The sequence below is a fragment of the Prinia subflava genome, chromosome 3 (assembly GCF_021018805.1).
Source record: "Prinia subflava isolate CZ2003 ecotype Zambia chromosome 3, Cam_Psub_1.2, whole genome shotgun sequence".
Lineage (NCBI taxonomy): Eukaryota > Metazoa > Chordata > Aves > Passeriformes > Cisticolidae > Prinia > Prinia subflava.
This window is the reverse complement of record NC_086249.1, coordinates 20,107,582-20,130,841: the sequence shown is the minus strand read 5'-3', so window position 1 is coordinate 20,130,841 and position 23,260 is coordinate 20,107,582. Positions and strand designations below refer to the sequence as shown.

The 23,260-nt window shown below is 46.6% G+C and overlaps 2 protein-coding genes across 2 annotated transcripts in view; one reads left to right on the top strand and one right to left on the bottom strand.

Moving 5' to 3' along the window:
- Nucleotides 1-4,472, bottom strand: part of GDAP2 (ganglioside induced differentiation associated protein 2) — a 23,173-nt gene extending 18,701 nt beyond the window's left edge. Inside the window, exons 1-3 of the mRNA XM_063394279.1 lie at nucleotides 4,330-4,472; nucleotides 2,565-2,811; nucleotides 897-1,036 (exon numbers count right to left, since the gene is read on the bottom strand). Of these exons, the coding sequence (XP_063250349.1) occupies nucleotides 897-1,036; nucleotides 2,565-2,740 (316 nt within the window). The 5' untranslated portion in view covers nucleotides 2,741-2,811; nucleotides 4,330-4,472. The remainder of the gene's footprint in view (nucleotides 1-896; nucleotides 1,037-2,564; nucleotides 2,812-4,329) is intronic.
- Nucleotides 4,445-23,260, top strand: WDR3 (WD repeat domain 3). The gene is made up of 26 exons (XM_063394278.1): nucleotides 4,445-4,733; nucleotides 6,088-6,297; nucleotides 6,713-6,831; nucleotides 7,772-7,850; nucleotides 8,163-8,258; nucleotides 8,707-8,817; nucleotides 9,760-9,861; nucleotides 9,981-10,078; nucleotides 10,981-11,076; nucleotides 11,372-11,602; nucleotides 12,374-12,467; nucleotides 12,816-12,917; nucleotides 13,595-13,680; nucleotides 14,079-14,214; nucleotides 14,923-14,979; nucleotides 15,617-15,717; nucleotides 15,853-15,964; nucleotides 16,072-16,206; nucleotides 17,484-17,534; nucleotides 17,755-17,820; nucleotides 18,621-18,713; nucleotides 19,264-19,311; nucleotides 20,724-20,767; nucleotides 21,235-21,363; nucleotides 21,846-21,939; nucleotides 22,557-23,260. Exons 1-26 carry the CDS (start codon nucleotides 4,563-4,565, stop codon nucleotides 22,710-22,712), a joined length of 2,817 nt encoding a protein of 938 aa, XP_063250348.1. The 5' UTR covers nucleotides 4,445-4,562; the 3' UTR covers nucleotides 22,713-23,260.

The window sequence follows — 23,260 nt, the reverse complement described above, 5'->3', positions numbered from 1 at the left end:
CATTTTGTTACGATGTAAGGAGAGTAAGCTGTTATCCAGAGTGAGCAGTACCACAGAGACCTCAAAATTCAGTTCAGTGCCATAGTTCCTAGAGATGTGAATTTTTATCTGTAAACTACATTAGACTTCTGTATGACCTTGGATAACTATAAACTATTGTTCGTCACACACAAAATAAGGAAACTCTTTTCCCAGTGCCTGTTAGATAAAAAATAAAAGGCAGAGTATTCATCTCCCATTATCAGCAATAAACTTCGTTAATAAAGACTCTAGGCAAAACTCATCCATTTCTAGAATAGCCTTGCATTAGGGCTGCTCTTCTAGCTTTCCAATAAAGTAATTTGTCGTACACAAGAGACAAATGAACCAACTTAAGAAATCACAAAGACTTTATTTAGACATACAGTGTTTTATCAATCCACCTATTATTATCATAGCCTTCTGAAAGACTGTGTGTATATTAATATCCTGAAAGAGGATACACAAAGTGCATGACAGAATCCACTTAATTTCTTCAACGGCGAACTTCAGTTTCTGTGTTTCATAATGTATACACACTGAATAGGATAAAATCTCTAGATGTACAACAGTGGTCCCTTGAGCAAAAGCTCTGATAAGCTAACTGCTCGAAGTGGCTTCAGATAGCAATGGCAATTATTGTATCACAAAGTAAGGGCTCATCAACTCAGGTATCTGCTACAGACTTTCAATTATCTGTAATGTGAACAGCAAAAAGAGACTAAACTTGTAGATGCTTCCCCCATTTTTTTCATGTTAATACCAGCTGTTGGGGTTGAGGGAAGCTCTGCCTTTTTCATTTGCACCCCAATCCTCATGCTTCGTACTATGCAAGGACAGGAGATTTCAATAAGATAGAAATGTTTCTGGCTACTTACCTTTGAGCTTCTGGAGCTCATCCTTCAGGTCAGGCCCGGCATGCATGAATATACTTTCAGATACTGGGTTCTTATCCGTGAGAGTCTCATTGCTGGTGTTCACGATGGCCGTGCAGTTCAGCAGCGCCACATCTCCTTTCCTGAGGAAACAGTTTGTTGCAGCCTGAATGTACAACTGAGCAGGATATTCTAAAATCAGTGCTGACAAGCAAGGAAATGCCAAGTTACAGGAAAAGCATTAACAGGACTTCAGGGCCCATACAGCGTAGCATGCCCTGATGTGCTCACCAAGCCGAATCACCTTTCACCTCTACCCGATGGAGACAGACTGCATTCAAAACCTCAGCTCCTGAAAGAGTCCCAGCCTCGGCAGTAACTTAGGGATGTTTGCAGAAAAGGCAGTGTTGTAGTTGTACGTAGGGCAGCTCAGGAAGCAAACATGCAAAGCGGCTTGTTAAACTGATGGAGTGTAACATTTCCAAAACCCCACATATTTTCTCTTGGGGAGAAGACGACAGTCCTTGTGTTATATTACTTTCAAAACTTGAACAATTTTTTCAATGTACATATTTATTTTTGCATACAGACTATCCAGGGCACCTAACAGCTGCTGTTCCTCAGACCACTGTGGGTCTAGAGTGACGCTGCAGCTGGACAAGTTTTCTTTTTTGTTTCCAAATTGAGAACCCTCAGGTTGATCATGTTCATTCTGCTGTCCAAAGATCAGACACGCAGAAGATAAACAAGGCACAGATGCAGAAGAGACAATGGAGCAGCAGAACTTTGACCTGCTTTTTGTCACAGCAGCAGCCATCGGGGATTTTGGGATCAAAGAGCATAGGAAGGGAAATAAAGATTCCCAGGCACAGGGAGAAACTAAACTAACAGTTGAAATTGCACATATTTGCCCAAGCCATAAGAGATGTTTAACCTTTTACTCCTCTTTTTCTTTACTTTCTGTTTTACTCCATTCTTTCTTTAATTGATTTCAGAAAATCCATGAACAATCCCATTTCCAACATATATTAACCAGAAAGAGGTTCAGGCTGATGCCTGAATCTGCATCCCTGGGAAATCCTTCTCCCTTCACACTGATTGAGTTGAGTTATTCATCTAAAGAGCAAGCTCAAGTATCTGAGTTACACTGGTAGCATAAGTACACTGTACTTTATCAATAGATTTTGGAGGAAAGTCACGGAGACAAAACACAGAATGGAGGAAGGAGAGGCAGGAAGAGCCAAAAGCAAGCCAGAAGAACCACAGGAAAGAAAGAAATACTGATTTAAAACAGAAAAGTGAAAGCAGAATAACACCAGCAAGTACAGAAAAAAGCTAGTAGATAGCAAACATTTTTTTAAAATAAAATCCTCATGTCCAAGTGCCCAACTAGGTCTTGATACTAAGCATGCAGTATCACAGTATGAAGTACAGCTCCAGTCTGCTGCACCAAGGACTGCCTATGAGCACAACCTACGGTGGAGCAAAATCCCATACTTTCAAAGTTACAGTGAACAAAAAGATTATTTTCTTCCCAGATCTGTAATGTTTGATTCAAAAAAAGAGGATTTAGAAGCTTTATTCTACAGCAGTGATCATTACATGAAGGTATGGATCCTGCAGCAAATAGGAGAAGTGATGACTGACACACAAGAGCCACATTGAACTTACCATAAGATTATTTTTTCATTGATGTCTTTCCTGTATGGAAAAGGTGATCTAACATCAGCTTGAGCTTTTTCAACAGGACTTTGGTGACAATCCGGTTGCTTAGCCTCATAGGCATCACTCCAGCCTGGCAGACTGTCAACATCCACAAACTGGGAAGGAGCACCCAAGGGATCCATGGAACGGAAACAACAACTCCAGTCCTTTGCTAACTTGTCACACTCCAATTTTCACTGGAGTCTTCCAGGTGCTTTAAAGGGAAAAAAAAATCAAACCATGTCACCAGCTGTTCACTAAAAGTTATTGTCCTGTGAAGCCAGATCTTTCACAGGACTGCAATGCAATAACAGCCAGCAGACAACAGAAAAATAGATTTCCCACTCAAACACTCTTGTTACTCATGTGCAATAAGGCAATGCAGATAGTTGCAGTGAGACAAACCTCTTCCAACAATTCAAGGTGAAAACACCTTCTCTTCTAAATTGATCCAACTGACTTGTGAACTTGAATTTTGGAAATAGCAAGAACAAATTCCCAAGTGCAGAAAGGAACTCAGTCTTTCTGAAAAGTGTTATTTCTTTATCTAGACAAAAACCAAATTTGTAGCAGGGAATGTATAATCTGTTCTTTCAGAGATTTCAGAAGTGGTAAACACTTATATAAAAAAGAAAAAAGAGCTTCCCCAACCACAATGCTCCTAACCCTCCAAACCCCCAAACCTTACAAACCAACAAAACCCCTCCCTCTCCCCAAATAACACAGCCCTTGCAGTTCAGTGAATTCTGAACTGCTGCAAACAAGACTTACTGTCACACAGTTCTTACAGCCACGCACTCAAGACACAAAATCAGTTTTGCAAGAAAGAATAAAGCTGTAAATTGGAACTCTGGCCCCGTGAATTTTAAGACTGCACTCTGCCATCTGATTGATTCTGAGATGACACTGGTTGCTAGAGGAAGGCTCAATCGTGCCAGTACTCACTTTCCAGCTGCCAGCAGGTAACGCTTTGGCTCTCACATTTGCATAGTGACTACTGAACTGTACTAGTGCGTCAAACCAGCACAAACAACACAAAACCACGTAGGTAACTTCAATTTACCACATACACACCCACTACTTAACTCCTTTCGCAGGTTCATAATTGATAGTAATTCAAAAACGATCGCACCCACAAGGGGTAATTGTGAAACGCGACTTACTAAGTACATTCATTAGCCAGGGGAAAACAACACAACAAAACAAAACAATCAGGCATCCAAGTTCACACTAAGAGGTAATAAAGGCTGACACTAGGGCAAAGATAGCCGTAAGAGCATTTGAGTAAGATTTTCGCTGGGCGAAAAGGCAGCGAGAGAGAAAGGCAAGGTAAGCGCGGCTACACTGGCCCCAGCCAGAGGCTCGTCCACAGCAGCATCCTCCCCTGGTGAGGAGCCCAGCGCAGGGCTCTGGCAGCAGGAGGCAGGCGAAGCGCGGCGCGCACATCCCCGGGCATCTCCCCACGGTGCCTGCCGGGCCCTCCCGCGGCGGAGGCGGCCCCGAGGGCTTGTCAGGCTGGGACCGGAGCGCTGCGAGCGGGGCCGAGCCCCAGTGCCCAGACGCAGTGCCGTGCCCGTACCGGGAGGAGAGCCTGCGTCTGCCGCCTCTCCCGCCCCACGGCTCGCAGCCGGGAATCCGGCACCGCGCTCCAGCACCCAGCGGTCCCCGCCCGGCCCCCCCGCCCCCGCCCAGCGCAGGCCGGGCTGTGCCCCCGGCACCGCACCGCACTCACGGGCACAGCCGCAGAGCCGCCGCCAGCCCCGCCCGGACAGAAGGTCCCGGTCGGCGCCGGTCTGGCGACATCACCCAGCGAAGCTCCGCGTCCGCCGCGCTTCCGCTTCCCTTCCCGGGCGGGGCCTGGGGGCTGCCCTGCCGGCCGGGCCCTCTGACGCACTTCCAGCGCGGCGGGCCCGCAGCGCCGCACGTGTGGGGCCGCGGCTGCCCCGCGCCCTCCCCGCCGCCGCCATGGGCCTGACGCGGCAGTACCTGCGCTACGAGCCCGCCGCGCTCTTCGGGCTGGTGGCCAGCGCCAGGGCCGGCGTGGCCTTCGTGGCCCTGCGAGGGGAGCGGGGCCGCTACGTGGCCGTGCCGGCTTGCGAGCACGTGTTCGTGTGGGACACAAGGAAAGGAGAGAAGGTGGGAGCCGGGATGCGGTGCCGGTGGCGGGGCAGGGCTGGGGTGCAGCGTGCGGGGCTTTTAGGCCGCTCGAAACGAAGCGATCTGTGCTGCTGAGCGGCGTTTGGAGGGCAGCGACACCTCCACAGCCTCTCCGGAAGGATGAGCACAGCGTGAGGTTGGGTTATGGAGCGAGTCTGCAGCTCTGGCTGCGGCCTGGCCCTTCGTGCTGGTGTCTTCCAGTTCTCCAGGCTGGTCGCTGGATTAAAAGGATACTGCGTCATGTTGCCTTTTGAGCAGTCCAAAATATACTGCAATGTTGGATGCTTACAAGAAAGTCTTACTAGGTGCAAGAAAGTAATTGGTTATTTCTGTTTAAGGGATTTTTAAGGGTTCCATTTGTTGAAATCCAACAGGTAGCACCAGCACACACAGAACAGAGGAGGCTGTGGAGGATTTGCATAATGGATGTCTGGAATGCGGCAACTTTGTTTTCTTTTGGTAGTAACTTGTAGCCATCAGTTGTTAGGAGGAGGGAGTGGTGGTCCTGCTGGTCTTCTCTTACCGTGAGAATAATTTATTTAACCTCGAGGTGGTCTTAAAATGGCTGAATCTCACTGTGGATCCCTTGAGATTTGCCTCAGGAGCTCAGTTGCGGAAGAGTAATTGCTGTCACAGTAACTGGAAAGCTGCTTCTGGTTTAGCTGGCTGTGTGAATGTTCTTTGACAAATCACGAGTGTCATAGAGTTTGTGATTTGGCTGTGGAGCTGCATATCCCCTACAAAAGTTGCATCCCATAGGGAGCTTGTGAGCTGTAACTTTAAGAACTTTAGCACACATTATGTCCTGTGAGAGTCAGAAATCACTGTAAGTACTACTGTCCACTACAAACTGAAACCTGGTTTTGTTTCACAGTCTCTGGAGTGCTGGCTGCTGGTATGTTGTTTTGGAGATGTTTTTATCATTCTCAAGTTCTTGTGCAGCCTGTGGCAAAGCCATTGTGTCCTATACCCGAGAAAGGCCAGGCAAGAGAGGATGGAGTCAGGAAGAAACTTTTCAGCTTTACTCCCAAACAGTATTTCTTGGTCTCTGGCACTTAATATGTGGGGTCAGAAATTTCAGGTTCTGAGTTCCAGGGCTTGTTCTGCACCATTTTCCTGTTTGATTGTGAGTAATTGCTTTCCTTCTAGCTGCTGTTTGCCTTGGAAAATGAGGTTAATGATACTTATTTGGTGCAGGAAGTTCAAAAATGAACTTAAAAAGTGGCAGAAGTGCTCAGTTGGAAGTTCAGGAGAAGAGTAGACTATATTTTCTCTGCTATGTGTCTGACTCTGACATGTCATTTATACGTGTTTTGTCTCCTAAAAATTGCAGGTTCTTATCCTTAAGGGTCTCAAGCAGCAGGTCAGTTGCCTCTGCCCCTCTCCAGATGGGTTGCACCTGGCTGTTGGGTATGAAGATGGAGCAATCCGTGTCTTCAACCTCCTCAGTGGAGAGTCGACTGTCACTTTCAATGGGCACAGGGCTGCGGTTACAGCCCTGCAGTACGACCACCTGGGTGGCAGGCTGGTGTCTGGCTCAAAGGTGAGGCTTTGACATCTGCAGCACCACCCTTTCACAGAGATGCCCCATGGGGAAGGCTGACCTGCACTGAAATGTTCAGTATTTTAAGTGTGGCCTCTGTCCATAGCCAGGGGATGGCAGTGAGAGGAGCTGGGGGAGCAGCAGGGGCTGCAGGCAGGAGTAGGGCAATGGTAGAGCTGTTAAAAGTGAAGAATTTGTGAGATCAGGAATAGCAAAAGTGTCTCAAATAGCAAAAGGCTGGGATGATGGCACATTTATCAGTCTGACTGCACCTTTGGGGAAGCAATGTCACTTGCATGAATCATCCCTTTGATTCAGAGTGAGAAAGTGTGCTCTCAGGTAATCTTTTCAGCCTCCTGGCAGAAGTTTTGCAGACACAAGAACCAGTCCCATGGAGATGCTCTCTCTGTTCCAGGATACAGAAGTCATCGTGTGGGATGTGATCAATGAGAGTGGCCTGTACCGGCTGAGGGGACACAAGGATGTCATCACTCAAGTCCTTTTCTTGAAGGAGAAGAACTTGTTGGTCACTTGGTGAGCCAGACTAAGAGTAATTGTTGATCAGGAAAACAGGCATGGTTGTACTTGCAATTTAGACACCCTGTATATTGTGGCCATTTGTATTTTCCTTTTTGTGTTGTGATGTCTCACACCCTCCAGCATCTTTGAACACGATTTTGTCATATCAACATATTTTTAAGTCTGGTGCCTCAATCCAAGCCGTAGAGCAGCTGAAGTGGCCATACTGAAAAAGGTGTTTGAAAAAGGGTTTAACTTGTTGGTAAATCCGTCAACTTAAAATTATTGTAACAAAGAATAGTGATAACACGTTCATTATGTATGTAACAATTTTTGGGTTTTTTTTGTTTATCTTGAAGAATTAAGCAGACTTACCTTCTGTATATGTAATTCACACAACAGTGTGACAGAAAAAATCCTTCCTTGTAAGCTGTAAATACACAAATTAATTAAAAGATGATTGGGGGTTTTTTCAGTTGATTTTTAGTTATTTGACTAAAGTTAAATGAGCTGCAAGTTGACTAAATCCCTTTAATAATAGATGGTTGACAAGAGATACTCTTGCTGAAATGTCAGTCGCTAAGTTTTTACTTCTTTAGCATGCCATTTACTAGCTTAATAGAAAAGTGCCTGCAATCAGTTCAGTTTAAAAGTATTACAACTTTCTTTTGCTTTTGTTTTCAGATGGAAAAAGTAGTATTTTTTGTTGGCTTGGTAGATGATACCCATTTGTTAATGCACTTTCAAATATTTGCAGGTCAGCTTCCGTGACTTGACAGATATCTTTTTGCAGCATTGCTGTGCCTTTTTTGTTCGGCTTGCAAAATTCAATGCTTGAGCAGCTTCTCTGTGATATGTTCTGACATGTTTTAGATTTTTTGGTATTTCTACCACTTAGAAAAATGGTGAGCTCTGGAGTCTTTCCTCATATCTGAGTTTTTCTACTTTGTTGCAGTGCCAAAGACACACTGGTGAAATGGTGGGATCTGGACACCCAGCACTGCTTCAAAACTCTGGTTGGACACCGAGCCGAGGTAAAAAGGGGATGTGTGGGAGCTGTTGGGCTGGAGGGACTTGGGATGTCATGGCTCACTCTGGGCTTTCCTTGCTCTCAGGAGTTGTGAGCTGGCATTGTCACACATTTTACTTTCATTAGGCTTTAGGAGTGAGCAAATTCCAAGAGCTGTCATCAGATGTGGGTGACAATTCCCATACATATGTCCCTGGAGGAGGTCCCAGCTACATCCATTTTCTATTTGGTTGCTGTTTAAATGAGTCAATTAAAGATGCTGTGCTTTTTTATGATAGTTAAGGGAGTCAGCTCCTCATGTTGTGCCTCTGAACAGGTCTGGGGGATGGCTTTGCTGTCCAGAGAGAAGCGTCTGATCACTGGGAGCGGTGACAGTGAGCTGAGAGTGTGGGATCTCACGTACATCCAGGAGGTAAGACATTCCCTCTGTAACCCGTCAGCCCCCCTGCCCAGCTGCTTGGCTTTCAACTGAGATGGAACTGCAATGTGTTCAGATCTAATGGACGTTATGGGAAACAGCCAAAGCAATGTCGTTGCCATCTAGGGGTCCCGAAGCTGCTCATGGCATGGGCTTTGCTGTTTCCTGTGTTTTGAGCTTTAGGAATGAGATTGCTACAGTGTGTCAGATCTTCCTGCCTCCTGACTTACAGATGAGGGAAGACAGTCTTGTGGGTGGATGATAATCATAGGAGCACATGGAGTGCTTGGTGCCTACAGGAATGCTGTAGGACACTCTGATGTATGCTAACCAGTTGTATCTACAGGGAAATGAAATGTGAGCCAGAAACCACAATACTGTAGCTCTTGAGGTTTAAGGTACTCCTTTTTTTGTTGTTTTTTTTTTTTTTTTCTGTGAGCAGGTAAAAGATCCTGATGAACCAGAATCCAAGAAAAGCAAAGCGTCTTCACCTGCAGCAGAAGAAAACACTGAAGAGGATGAGACCTTAGAGTTGGATGAGCATCCTGAGGAAGTAAGATCAGTTTTCAGTGCTGTCTCTGAGCTGGTGTGTTTAACCCCATTTGCATGGTTTGTGTCCTGAGTGTCATATTTAGCTTGTTTGGGAAAATGTGATAATTCTTGTCTTGCTCTATAACAACTTCCTCAGCAACGTTTGCTGCCTCATCTACCTGGAAAACATCAGCAGAAGTGTATGTGCCAAAACACTCACAGATTTATTCTCCACTGACTGTTTTTCTTTGCTTTCTATTTTAGAAGGACTAGCAAATGTATAAATTTAAACAGTGCTAATAGAGCTCTTTCATCAAACAGCATAGAAATAAAACAGTTCCTAGTTGGTTGGCAGCTGCTGAGTTCAGTACTGATGCTCAGCCTTGTGGAAACTGAGAGGTCAGAGTTGCACTGTAATGAAATACGGTGTGAGATTGGATTGCAGAAAGCCATTCCCATTTGTGCTGCTGCTGGAGACTTAACTGAATCTGTCTTGCTGGTAGAACTTTGTGGGGTACTGCTCAGGTCTCAGAGTGCCTGTAGTTACCTGACTTTGTTAATTAATTTTGCAGCTTCCTCTCCAGAGAATTTCTTTCCCTTTAATGCCCTGTTTAAGAGTCTCTGTTCCCATCTTCTCTGCCTCTTTTGACTGAGCTCTGCTGCCTGTGTAGCATAAAAAATCAGCTCTGTCTCTTAAATGGCTATGATTTGCCAATAAAGTTATTCTTCCACTGAGACTGCCAATGATTATTTTCAGCTTAAATGCAACAAAACACCAGGAGATCAGCTGGTGGCTCACATAGATGCTTGTTTTGTCCCTTTATTATCCTTACTTGCTGTTCTGCCAGGACCCTGTAGGTTAATTTCCCCCTCTCCTTGACTTCCCTTGTCAGCAGCTTTCTTGAGTTTGCTCAAGAAGATCCTTTGGCCTTTCAGACCTCAGTTTGTTCCTCTTTCCCTGCAGCGCATCGTTAAGTGCAGCAAAGTTGGATCCATCATGCGGGAAGGGAGAGACCGAGTGGTGACCCTTGGCACAGACCGCACGGGCAAGGTTTTGGCCTGCCATGTGAGTAATGGGGGGCTCTGCTACTGAGCTGTAGAGCAGGCTGGTACAGACCTTGGGTACTTTCTGTGAGGGCCAGCCAGGGCTTTGCATACCTTTGAATTTGTGTGCTCTGACTCTAGGGAACAGATGCTGTTCTGGAAGTGTTCTCTGTCCTTTCTGAAGAGGAAATCCAAAAGAAATTGGAAAAGAAAATGAAGAAAGCAAGGAAGAAAGCCAAGTAAGTAATTTTTTGGATGCTGTCTGTGTCCAGAAGGCTCTAGAAAAGCTCTTCAGTAGCATTACACAGTGGTTGAACTCCAAGCTTCTGGCCTCTTTGTGCTAGCAGTTTATTTGGGGTTGATTTTTCTGTGCATCCTTGGTACTTGTCTGAGCAGCACTGCTCCCAGAGACTAAGGAAGTACCTTTCTTTCTCAGTCTTCCCACTGAAAAAAAAAAAGCTAAAGTGTGCAAAGAAAGGGACATAGAATGGGTTTTTCAGAGCTGCTCAGCTCTACCTGACATTGGCATTCATAGTGCTTGGTGCATCAAAGTAAGTTCTTGGTAGGCAATGCAGGAATGAGAGTTTCATCTGAGAAGTCACAGAGAGTCTGATACTTCATCTCCTGTTTTACAGCAGGTAGAGATACAGGTGAGAGTATTCTTAATGTTTACTCTGTGTTGAGTGTCTCTGTGTATCCTGGCACTTAACAGGTGCCTCAGAACATCCCTTAGGGAGGGGTCTGGCTCCAGGGTAGAAACTAAAGCACAGGGCAGGTAAATCTGGAAATGCATTTTGTCAATGGCTGAGGGCTTTCAGTCAGTGATAGGAGATGAGCAGAAGCTGATCTTGCTCTCAAACACAGCTTCTGTTGCCTGTTTTCTATTGATCTTTGTAATGTGCTTTGTGTTCTGGCTCCAGAGGAGGTTGACATTTTTAGGACAGTTTGTGTCTTTAGTAGTCTGCATACTGGCATAAACTTCACCGTCCACCTTTCACTGTCCTTATTCTTAAATGTGGTTAGGACTGCTGGGTGTTGTGTTCAGCAGGCAAAGTGGTTTCCTTATGTTTTCTGTCACTGTGTTAGTTTTTGTTGGCTGTGCTGGGTCATTTGACTCTCACCCTTTATCTGACATTTCCAGACAGAACTCTGAAGAGGAGCCTGAAAGAACTGTGGAGCTGAGCCTGCAGGAGGAGATTCAGCGGGTCACTAATGTCAAAGCTTCTTCTAAAATCAAGTGAGTGGAAAGCCTGCTGTAGAGTCTGATGAGTGGTTATGCAGCTACCTGGGGAGACCTCTGCATGGCTCGGTGGAGGTGGAAGAAGTTTCCCCCTCCACATATGTTTAGCTTGGAGCTGGGGAGAGCCTCCCATGGTCTGCAGTCCATTCACACCTCTGTGGCTCAGTGTGCACTTGCTTGTTGCATGTGCTCTGTCTATATTCCTCTGTCTCAGTTGTTCTCGATAATCAATCCCTCCAACACTTTGTCTTATTGCCCCTGTGTACAGCTCTGATTTTATCTAATCAAACAGGTCATTTGACTTGATTCTCTCTCCAAAAGGAGAGCTGAAGATGGTGCTGCTGCTCCAGAACAATGTCATTGAATTGTACAACGTGGACCTATCAGCACAAGTGCCCCAGGCTGTCCGTGTGTCCAGGATAACCATTGGAGGCCACCGCAGCGATGTCAGGACATTGGCTTTTAGCTCTGACAACATTGCCATTCTCTCAGCAGCTGCAGAGTCTGTGAAGATTTGGAACAGGTATGCAGTCTGGTTGTGTCAGCCTCCCAGAACTGAGGGATGCTGTGTTAAGCAAAGCAGTGATAAGAAACAGGGGACAATGGAAAGAGATAAAACAGTGATTGAAGTAAAGGAACTAAGATAAATAAATAAAGTAAACAAATAGAAAATTATTTTTCTTTTTTCCTTTTTAGAGAAACTGAGAAACTGTAGATCTAAAATTTCAACTAAGAAGGTCTAAACACAAAGATCATACATAGCAGTTGGATATAGACTGTATTTTGCTATGGGTTTTTTTCTGTTTTTTCATTTTTATTAAGAGGTATTAACTGTTTCCCTAAACAAGCTACTGCCTGTTCTTTAGGGAACATGTGGGTTTCTTGGCATCTTATCTGAAGGGTGTAGCATTAGACTGAGTAGACTATTGTGTTGATCTAGAGTGTTGTGTGTTGATGTAGCATGCTGTTGATGTTACATGCTGATGTAGTGTTTCTTGAGTGGTGCTGATTTCAAGCTCAGTTTCCTGAGTACGCTATCTCACACTCTGTCCCTTCCTGAAATGCTGTTTAAAATCAGGAGCTCTGTTCTTGTTCACAACAGCAATAGGTCATGATGGTGGACAGCACAGTGACGTGTTTTTGTGGGAAATGTTAGCAGTAGTGCTGGGTAGTGTTTGGATCAATAGGATGGTGGTGGCCCCATCTGAAGGACAGGTAGAGGCCACCCTGGAGCATGTCTTGCTGAGCAGGCCAGATTCTGTGTGTGCTGAGAGGATTTGGGCTCTGTCCACAGGTCGACCTTGCAGTGCATCCGCACAATGGAGTGTGAGTACGCGCTCTGCTCGCTCTTCGTCCCCGGAGATCGGCAGGTCATCATCGGGACCAAGGTAAGGAGTGGCCCTCTGCCTCCAGGCTGCCCAGGTCTGGGAATGCGTGAGGAAAATGCCATTAAGGCAGCCTCACAGAAAATGCATTGCCTCTCCTGATCTGGAGCACTGCTGTGTTCCAGAGTCGTTAGAGGGCTCTTGTGGCTTGAGGTGGAAAGAGATGAGAGCTTTGGGAAGGCCCTGATGGCGATCAGGAGTTTGGCCATCTGTGTGTAACAGCCTCCTAATGGAGCTGGCTGCTGGGGACATGGGTGGCAGGGGGCTCTTCTGCCGGGAGCTCTTCTGCCGGGAGCTCTCATGAGTGGTGAGCAGAGGCTGATTCTTCCTCTGTGATGTCTTTCCCCCCAGACAGGGAAGCTGCAGCTGTATGACCTGGCTTCTGGCAGTCTGATAGAGACACTTGATGCTCACGATGGGGCAGTGTGGTCCATTGCCCTTTCACCAGACCAGGTAACTCAGCCACCCTTACAAGTGTTATCTGCACATCTTTTCTTGTAATTCCTTCCTTCAGTCCTGTGCTTGCTGTGGAATGTGTTTCGCACCACATGCTTTGTTCCATGGAAGCATGGAACTCCTCATCCTCAGGTGGAGGATGCAGCTGGTATTGTCTAATAACTCCCTAGTGGAATCACAACCATAGTGAGAAATAATCTGCCTGATATTCATCCACCCTGCAGATGAAAACATATGGGATAGATTTTACCCTCCTTTTTAATGTAAAACATTGGACTTCTGTTCCTTTAGAGGGCTCTGTTGTAGGGTGGTGGTAAGTTGTGTGTTAGCCAGTAACAGTGAGAGTTTCAAGCTGCCCACAGATCAAAAGCATATTGTGATCTGCAGCTGAGATGGCTGCTTTCAATCCCAAAGTTTCAGTCCAGGTTTTGTTTTACATTTGGGGTCTTTGTCTTAGATCTCCAAAATAAGCTAGAGCTTTTGAAATTGTTGTTACTCAGCCAATGTGTGCTTTAGCCAGAGTAAGTGCTCCTGGTGGTGTCCATTTAATCATTAATAGTGTGGGAGTGTGGGAAATTTCAAAAACCTCCTTCGTGTTGACAATTCCTTGCTTGTAGATTTTCTCTGGGTGATAGGAACTAGTTTCACAGCAACTTTCATGTTTTCCCCTACAGCATGGCTTTGTGACAGGAGGTGCTGATAAATGTGTCAAATTCTGGGAATTTGAGCTTGTGAAGGATGAGAGCAGTGTTCAGAAAAGGTGAGAAGATAATCCTTGTGACATTGTCATTGACGGGTGCTTTGGCCTTTGCTGTGCACTGCAAGAACTGCCCATGACATCTGTGTGGAACACATGGGCTCAGTGCAGTTTTGTGAAGATCTGAGTTTAGCTGGAGAGGGGCACTTGCTTCATTCTGATCCCTTTTTGTGTGTGGGTTTAGTGTCTGATCAGGCTGGGCCTGCAGATCGTTGCTGTAAATACAGCAGTGAAGTTCATCAGCCATCAGAGCCTGCTTATTTCCAGTGCTGTCATAGTGAGGAGTGAGGTGCTGCATGCTGGAATTCACTCGCTTTCCCAGGGTGCAATGTGGGATTTGTATCCATTTCCCTTCCTAGTTTGTCTGTTTGGGATAACAGTTGTTTTCCTCTTGTTGCCAGGCTTTCCATGAAACACCTGCGCATTTTGCAGCTGGATGAAGATGTGCTCTGTGTGCGGTACAGCCCCAACCAGAAGCTGCTGGCTGTCTCCTTACTGGATTGCACTGTCAAGGTGTTCTACGTTGACACACTCAAGGTGTGTGACCAAATGGGCTGTGAGGCTATGCAGGAAGGGATGTAGCCTGCAAGATCAGGAATACAAAGGGAAAGTGTCTGGTTTATGTGGAACGTGCATCCTCCTTCAGGGGCCTGTTTGCTGGCAAACCTGACAGAACCGTGGTTGTTCCACACTGGGAACTGGAAGATCCATTTTTCATTTGAAAAGTGTTCTGAGGCTGCAGGTGGCAAGGTTCATTCTAAACCCTGCAGATGTGGTGGTACTCCAGATCTGTCAGGCGCTGTAAAGGTGGGGAGGAATATGTCTCACGTGGTGTTAAACAGAGCATGGCAGAGGCAAAGCCTATGGGAGGAGAACCTTCCTCGGTAGCAGTGTGTGGTGGATTTGTGAGCTGTGTATTAGCATGGGAATGTTAGGGAGTGACACAAGACAGACTGGTGCTGGCAGTTATATGGAGAGAAACAGAAATGAACTCCACTGACACTGGTGATTGGCACCAGAGTTAGCTAGAGAGCAAACAGAGCTAGTTCAGCTTGCTTGGCCACTTCCACCTTCTTCTCAGTTCTGCCCTCATGACCCTGCTGCTAGCAGTGTTCAGGGCAAGAATAAAAGTGGGGCACTGCTAGAAAAACAGCTCCTGAGGCAGAGCAGAAGTAGCCTGGAGCTTGATATTTGCACACCTCTCTACCCAGCATGTCTAACTGAGTCACCTTTCTTCTGCTTCAGTTTTTCCTTTCTCTGTATGGACACAAGCTGCCGGTGCTGTGTATGGACATCTGCTATGTAAGTATTGTTAGGGCTGTGTAATGTGGGACTGTGGTGATATGGATGAGTGTGAGAACCTCTGCTGGCATCCGGGCCTCTAGGATAATGCTTTCATGTCACCTCTTTGCTCCTGACTCAGCGGTTTCTGGGTGGGACACAGAAAGCCCCTTTTTATACTGCAGTCCTGTGCTCACTGCGAGGGGTGTCAGAGTTGGGGTCTTGACAGAACTGACCCTGGGGCATTTTGTGAGTGAGTGGAAATCAAAATGCTGTAGTGGCCCCTTACAGGACCTTACAGATACAGCCTGCTTTCTGCTAAAGTTACTGTGTGAGAGGAGCCTGAATTGTTAGTGGGAGCAGAGGGCAGGTGCTGAGAGGGAGCCACCTCTTGTGCCAGTTCATTCTTGAGCTGCATCTTGCTCTGAGGTATTTTTGGAATGAGGCTCATTGAAAGCCAAGAAAAATGTCAGGATATAAACAAATACCTGCAGAGGGTCAGAGGAGGGCCAGAGTGCTCTCAGTGGGCTGTGCCAGCACCAGAGCATGGGCCACTGGGGAGGAGGTGGAGGGGTCAGGAGGCCACATTTCAGGAGGCAGCAACAGTTCTCGTGGGGCTGCCAGCCAGCTCCCCACACCCTCCTCTCTTGCTCTGTAGGATGGGACTCTAATTGCCACCGGCTCTGCTGACAGGAATGTGAAGATTTGGGGCTTGGATTTCGGGGACTGTCACCGTTCTCTCTTTGCCCATGATGACAGGTTAGTGAAATCCTACAGCGTCTTAGGACTGTGGGCTTGTCTCCAAGGAATTGTGATCCAACAATAATCCTTTTATCCAGAATAGAACAGGGGGAGTTCCCTACGTGTATCAATTTGAGCCTTTTTTTCTTGCAGTGTGATGTATCTGCAGTTTGTGCCCAAATCCCATCTCTTCTTCACAGCTGGGAAGGACAGCAAGATTAAGCAGTGGGATGCAGATAAATTTGAACATATCCAGACACTGGAGGTAGGAAGTTTTGGAGTCTGTTGAAAGCAATCCTGCATGAGCAGGATTTTCCTCAGGGGTGGAAGTTGGATGATGTTAATGTCATACCTCTTTTGTCATCTGTGCAGGGGCATCACCAGGAGGTTTGGTGTTTGGCACTCAGTCCCAATGGAGACTATGTGGTGTCAGCATCCCATGACAAGTCCCTGCGCCTCTGGGAGAGGACAAGGGAGCCACTGATTCTAGAAGAGGAGAGGGAGATGGTGAGAGTTGCATCTTTCCTATCAAAAACAACTTCCAGGCTTCTTTTTGGTCTTTAGTGGCCTTCTACAGCTCTGTTGCTTACAGTCTTTGACATTCTCTTGGTGCACCTTTCAGTACAAGTGTGTTTGGGAGGTGGTCCAGCAGACAGCTGATATGGAGGGATGGAGAGCACTGCTCCTGTTAAATACACTGTGTCCCTTTTCCAACTGTGAGAGGTCCATTCTGCCTCAGTAGCAGGCCCCAGAGCTCATGGATACTGGAAGAAGCCACTTCCATTCCATTTGAGAATGTATTGTGAGGAATCATAGACTCAGAAGGACTTCAGTAGGAAAGAAAGTCTGGAGGTCTCCAGTCCAACCCCTTGCTCACTGCTGGATGTCCTTAAAGCTGCTTAGAGACTTGCCTTGGTACATTGACATCTCCAAGGAAGGAGATTTCCCAGACTGTCTGAGCACCTGTTCCAGTATTGAGCCACCAAGGGGGCTTGGCTGATGTGTTTGTTTCAGATATCCAATCAGAAATTCCCTCAGAACAATTTGTAACTCTTCATCTTTTTGCTGGGTCCCTCAGAGAAGCCTGTTTCTGTCACCCCTTAGTAAGGCAGTTCTCAAACCACAGGGTGGGGTGGGAAAGGAGGCAGAAATGCAGAAGCGGAGTGGATGAGAAACCTGCAGCAGATGTTTGGGGTTTTTTTATCCCAGCCTGTTTGCAAGAGCTGACCCACATGCTGTACCTTTATGCCCTGTGTTTGGTAAAAGGAGAGACAGAGAGAGCTCTTTTCCAGATTCCAGAAAAGTTTGTTTTGGGTCAAGTTTGAATAGCAAGGTGGGCATGAACTAAATAGTGAACTATGGATAACATAATTGGTGCCCTTTCAGGTGAGAGATGGCAGACCATGGACTCTTCCCTTTTGCAGCCCAGGACAACTCTGAGATTTTTCTGCATTTGTTCCCTCTGTGTTGTGTGACTGGTGAAAGGTGTGGTGGTGAACTGTGGTGTTTGGCTTGACTTGGTGGGATCCTGAAGGGCTGTTCCTGCATCCAGAGCAGAGACCTGGATTTCTTTCTCTGTGGGAGATTCTAGAGTTCACTGTGGGATTGGGTTCAGGGACAAATGGATGTTTTGCCACTGGCATTGCTGGTCTCTGCTGATTGGTCCTGGTTTTGCAATGGGCTGCATGAAGCCCTCCAGGTTGTCTTGCTCAACCCATCTGGAAGGGACTTGCATCCTTGCCTTCCTCACCTCTGTTAATATGTTGTGTTCTCATCCTCTTTAGCAACGAGAAGCTGAATATGAAGAGAGTGTGGCAAAAGAAGAACAGCCTGTGGTGAGTTGCACCATCTGAATGTGTGTCAGTCTGACTGTACAAACTGTGGAAAAACTGTTTCTGTAAGAGGCATGGAAGAGCTACCAGGGAGAAAAGATAATTTCTTGCTTTGAGGCAGCACAGGGGGGAGGTGGTGCTGAAGCTGTGGCTGCTCCGTGATGCAGTTGGCTGTGGTACTGTGGAAGGATGGAAGTGCAGCTCTGTATTTTGTATTTTGTAGGTGCCTGGAGAGAGGCAAGGAGAGACAGGGCTGGCAGGAAAGAAGACCATTGAAACCATCAAAGCGGTAAGGTGCTGTGGCTCTGCCAGCGTGGCTTTGTGCTTTACCATTCTCTCAAGGGGAGCTGTCACAGGGTCATAGCATCAGATTGAAGACGAACCTGTGCTGTCACTTAAGGGCAGATTGCTCTTGCATGCAGAGGCAGTCTGTCCTGCTCACAAAGCAGCAGGGAGGGCTTTGACTTGGGAGGGTCACACACCAGGAATTTTTTCCTCCTGAGAGGAATGAGGTGGGTGGTTCCTGTAGCTGCAGCTGCCTGTCACATGTGGGACAGACAGGGCTGCTCTTGCCCTGTGGGGTTTGCATCCCAAAGGAGCACAAGGCAGCTGGGATGTTCTCAAGGCATCAAGCCTCTCCCTGGAGGGCTGTGCAGTCCAGTGGGCATCTGTGGAAGGTGGGAATCTGTTGTGGGGCTTGACGTGGGAGATATACTAGGAAGGTGTGGGGGTGGGTAATCCCGTGCTTGTAGATTTCAGCAGTTTGGTGATTTTCAGAAGAAATCCTTAATCCAAATAGTCAAAGTGGTCTGACCCTGGCTTGTGCCTCAAAGGGGCATGACTTGCTGGGGATGGTGGTCAAAGCAACAACAGAGAGCACCCAGGGCAGTGGGGGATGTGGATGGTGTGTGACATCTTCAGGACATGACCTGTGTGTTCAGGGTAGTGGTGCAGTCTGGAGTAGAGGTTGTCAGGGGAGATGCCACATGGTGCTTTGTGTCAGCACCTCTGCTTCCAACTGTGTTTGTCCAGCTGAGCCTTGCCCTGGCTTGTCTGGTGTCACTGATGTGCTGTTCTTGTGCTGCACAGGCTGAGAGGATTATGGAAGCCATCGAGCTGTACAGAGAAGAGATGGCAAAACTAAAGGAACACAATGCCATATGCAAAGCTGCAGGAAAAGAGGTAAAAGACTGAGGACTGTAAAAATCCCAAGGTCTGTTGGGTGTATCCTTCCAGCTCAAGCAGAAAGGCTTAGCATGCAGATAAAGTCATGACAGCTGGAAGCAGCAGACATTTGCTCAGATCTTTTGGAGAAGTAAATGGCACCATGCTCTGGGACATAATTAGGAGTCTGTTCTTTACAATGATCCTTATGCCTAAAGCATGTAAGTGTTAACCCTGAAGAGTGTGCTGCTGCAGGTTCATCCTAAAGCCTCATCTTTGCCTTCATCTCAACACTCTCTGCTGAATAAGAGGCTTTAATAGAAGTGGGAAAGGTGACAAGAAACACAAGAAAATTCTTCCGTGTTTGAGTTAGTCATATATATCTGAAAATGAGATTGTCTGGTGGCTTCAAACGAGGCCTTAAGCAACATTCTGGGGAGGGCAGAGGTGTGGGAATTGCAGGAAGACACTCAATAAAAGCTCACTTCTCCTGTGGGTAAGTTTGTTCTGAATATGCATTTATACACACACACACACCTCCCTCATTCTGACCCTTCTGTGTCTGCAGGTTCCCTTCCCTGTCAATCCCATCCTCCGTGCCTATGGAAATATTACAGTAAGTGGAATGCCCAGGCCACAGCCTGGAGTCCATTCTCAGCTGGAGGGGGGCTGGTTGATTTGCTGGCTGAGCCAACATGCTGGGTTGCTGTGGGGAAGGACTGCTTAGTTCAAGTTTATTTGCTTGTGCAATAAGCTTGTGCAAAGTGAACATAATTTGGGGCTTTCATGCTGATGTGTTTTTTTTGTTTGTTTGTTTTGTTATTATTTTTTAGTATCATGCATGTGTGTTACAAAAGTTTAACCCTGTCAGGGTTAAACAACCCTGATGGTAGCCATGACCTTGTTATCTTCCTTATCGTGAGCCAGGGTTTTACACTCTTCTCCAAGATACAGGAAAGCTAGTTCAAACCCTTTCCAGGTTTATTTATGTGGTGTTGCTACACCAGTCACTGATTCTGTTTTCATTCTTGCAGAGTTTACAGTGAGAAAATTCTGTATGGTAGTTCAATGTCCAGGTATTGCAGGCTAGAGCTGGTGCCCTTATTCACTCATGTCATATGCACAGCAGTTTTCACTAAATTCTGTGGATTTTTGACATATTACAAAATACACAGACATGGATGCATGGATTTCATTGATAAATGAAAATCCACTATTCTGAGTAGATTAGTTTTCCCAGTTTATTCCAGTGTGCACTCTCAGACTGTGCTTTTTAAGTAACCTTAGGAAGATCCTTGTTTTTTCACTCTCCCCTTTTCATGCAATGGTACAATGGCTTGGGTTGGATGGGACCTTAAAGATCACCTGGTTCCAACCCCTCTGCCCTGGGCAGAAGGAAACTCCCACTAGTCCAGGTTGCTCAAAGCTGAATGTCAGTGCCAGATGAAACAGCTTTTGTCTTCCTTCTAATTACCTGTGAATGCCTTGCAAGAGCCCTTCTGTCCCTTCCTCCATGATTATAGGTCTATTTAATTATAAGTTGGGTAGACTGAACAGAAGTGAATGCAATCCCATGATTTAGTAGTTACAGGCACTTTTCTTTCCCAATTCCCAGGTCTGCTCTGTATCTGCCAAAAGCCTTCAGCAGATAGAGAGGAGCAGTAAGACTTAAGTCTGGGAGATGAATTTGTATAAGGTTTTTTATATATAATTTGTTTTATCAAGCTTTTTGTCCAATTTGTACAAGATTCATTGGCATGAATTGAGATTACTTAGCTGGTTAAATATAAATTAGGTTTTTCACAATATTCTTTACCAGTGTAGAGTACCCTGAGAAGGTTGAGGGAGAACTTCTCAGAGTGGCAGCTGATTGAAGCCGAAGGGGTTTCACCTTTGTTATATTCAGCTTGGTGTGTCTGTCTCACAAGAAGTGATGGTGTGTTTTTAACTGTGTGAAATGGAACTTAGGGCATGCTGCTCCTGGAATGTTTCTTGTTAAGCAGGACTGGTGTCTTTCCTCTGTTGCAGCCTTCTGCATACGTGCTGGAAGTTTTCAAGAAGGTCAAGTCGAGGTGAGTCCCAAGAGCATAATTGCTGAACAGGTTTGTGACTGAGTGCTGGGTTTCTAGGCCCAGGACTGGCTGGGGTCCTTAAGTGCTCTCTCATAAAAGGTATGGGCAGTGCTAGAGAGTCTGGAGTCAGCTCTTCCTGGCAGCCTCTCTTGGAATATGCATGGAGCTGGGGAATGGGAAGTGTTCCTTCCACGGGGAGTATGGACTGGAGCTTCTGGATGTGGGTTGGGCGCTTGGAGATGCGCATGTACGTGGATAGCAGTTTGGGGATGCTGAGGAGGGAAGGCTGTGTGCCTGCTCCCTGTGCCACAAGATGCCAGGGCTGTGGAGCTGTTGGCAGTCATGGACCAGCTGTGAGGAATGCTTAGCACAGTACCAGAACTCACCTGTGTGGATGTGTTTCCTGCTCATCTGTAGCAGTGCAGTGGCTGAGGCTAATGCTTGTGTCCCTTTGCTTTTTCCCTCAGTGAGCTGGAAGAGTCTCTCCTGGTGCTGCCCTTCTCCTATGTCCCTGACCTGCTCAGACTCTTCAATGAATATATTCAGCTGGGTTCAGATGTGGAGCTTCTGTGTCGAGCTCTCCTCTTCCTGCTCAAGTGAGTCCTTTACCTGCCCAGACAGTATCTGGGCTTTCTTCTGAGTCTCTGGGCCTGCACCTCTTGGGAAGCATCTTGGAGAATAAACGTGTGGTCTCTGGAGGAGATAAGGAATCTCTGCAGCCTACAGTGAATGGTGTGTGGGAATGAACTGCTTGGATGCAGTGCTGACATGCCCAGATGGGGTTGCTGGTCCTGCTGGCCCAAGTCTCCCTGGAATGAAAAGATCCCACATCAAGTCTGATGAGGCACTGGTGGAGGCACAAAGTCACTGTAGGACCCCTGTCCTCAGAAAGACCTTCCCCTTGAACAACTGTTAAATTTAAGAAAGCAGCTTTTCCAGATCAATTTGTCCATGTGTGTCCATGTCCAGTGCTGATCTGGGGAGGGCTAATTTAAAAAACCCTGTATGTCCAGAACATACAGAGGCTCAGGAGAAGGCCTCTGTGATGTTTCTAACACACTGCCTGCTTTTTTCACAGGATACATTTTGGGCAGATCACAAGCAACCAGATGCTGGTAACAGTGATAGAAAATCTGAAGAAAACCACCATCTCCAGAGTCAGTGAGGCACGGGTGAGTGTTGCATCCTCCCCTTTTCCAGGATCTAGAGTAATGGGATGAGACAATGTTTGTGAGCATGAGTTGTCTGTGGTGTCCAGTGGGGAAGCTGCTTGGGGGTCTGAGCTCATTTAAACCATCCTCTTTCGCAAATAGGCTGCCTTTTCCTTATGTTCCTCCTCATGTGAGAATACCCAGTGGTGAGCTTATGCTTGTTCTCCCTGCCTCATTTGCACTTGGTTTCCTGATACATGTGCTTGGGTCTTGGCTCACTAGTTTCTAGTATGTAGAAGCCCTGCTTCTCTTGGGCTTTTCTGTGGGCTGCTGCCTCAATGCAGACTGTGCATTTTCCCAGAGGAAGCTTCACGTGCCTGCCAGCAACTCGTCTTTCAGAAAATACGGTGGATTATAGCCGCTCTTAAGGGAGGACTGTGGGGAACTGAGCGCAGGACTGACTGTTCTCCTGGTCAGACAAAGTTTACATTTAGACAAACATTGCTTTCTTTAATCTGTGGATTGTCTTCTTTTCATCATCTCTTAGTAGAGGGTCAGCAGAGGGCCAGTGCAGGACTCTCTGCTGCCTAACTGGCTTGGGGTGTGCCTGACGGTGTGGTGCTGGTCTGTCTCTGCAGGATGTGCTGGGATTCAACATGGCAGGGCTCCAGTTCCTGAAGAGGGAGATTGAGGCAAAGGATGAGGTGACATTTTTTGCTGATGCCACTGAACGTTTTGAGGAGAAGAAGAGAAAAAGGAAGAAGAAAGAGAAGATGGTTCTTGCAGTGCTCTAGCATTTGCTGCCCAAGACCCAGAGCACCTGGATGGACTCATGTAGCCTCACTGCTGACCATGGAAGTGTTCTTGTGGCTGAACATCTGTGATGATGTCCAGTGGCTGAGACAAAGTCTGTCCTCTCCCCCAGCACGTAAACCCAGCTCAGTGGTTGTCTCTGAGAGGGACTCTTTGTAGTCTGCTGCAGATGGATGCATTTGGACTCTTTCTGAGGTGGCTGTCAAAGGCACATGCTCCTCCTCTAGTGGAATGCCTGTTAGAAAGGCAGTTTATTTATCCTGAGATCAGCTCATTCTGCAGCACTGATTCAATGGAACCCAGCACACAGACTGCTGGTGAGACCATGCCTATTCAGGGAAGGCAGCTGGCAAGACTTTTCACTGACACCTGCTGGTGGCTTGTGGCCTGTGGAAAATGCTCTGATTTCTGCTGAAGTGTGAGGACTTGATCTACAGCCACTCACTCTGTAGTGGGACAGGGAGAAACATGGCTGCACTCTTATTAAAGGCATATTTATATTTGCTTTATGAGACAGTTTTGTTCATAA

Bases quoted from the DNA above. Each gene is read 5' to 3' on its own strand.
- WDR3 (XM_063394278.1), top strand. From the start codon at position 4,563: ATGGGCCTGACGCGGCAGTACCTGCGCTACGAGCCCGCCGCGCTCTTC. The intron at 9,862-9,980 runs GTGAGTAATGGG...CTCTGACTCTAG, and splicing joins GCAAGGTTTTGGCCTGCCAT to GGAACAGATGCTGTTCTGGA. The intron at 17,821-18,620 runs GTAAGGTGCTGT...TGTGCTGCACAG, and splicing joins CCATTGAAACCATCAAAGCG to GCTGAGAGGATTATGGAAGC.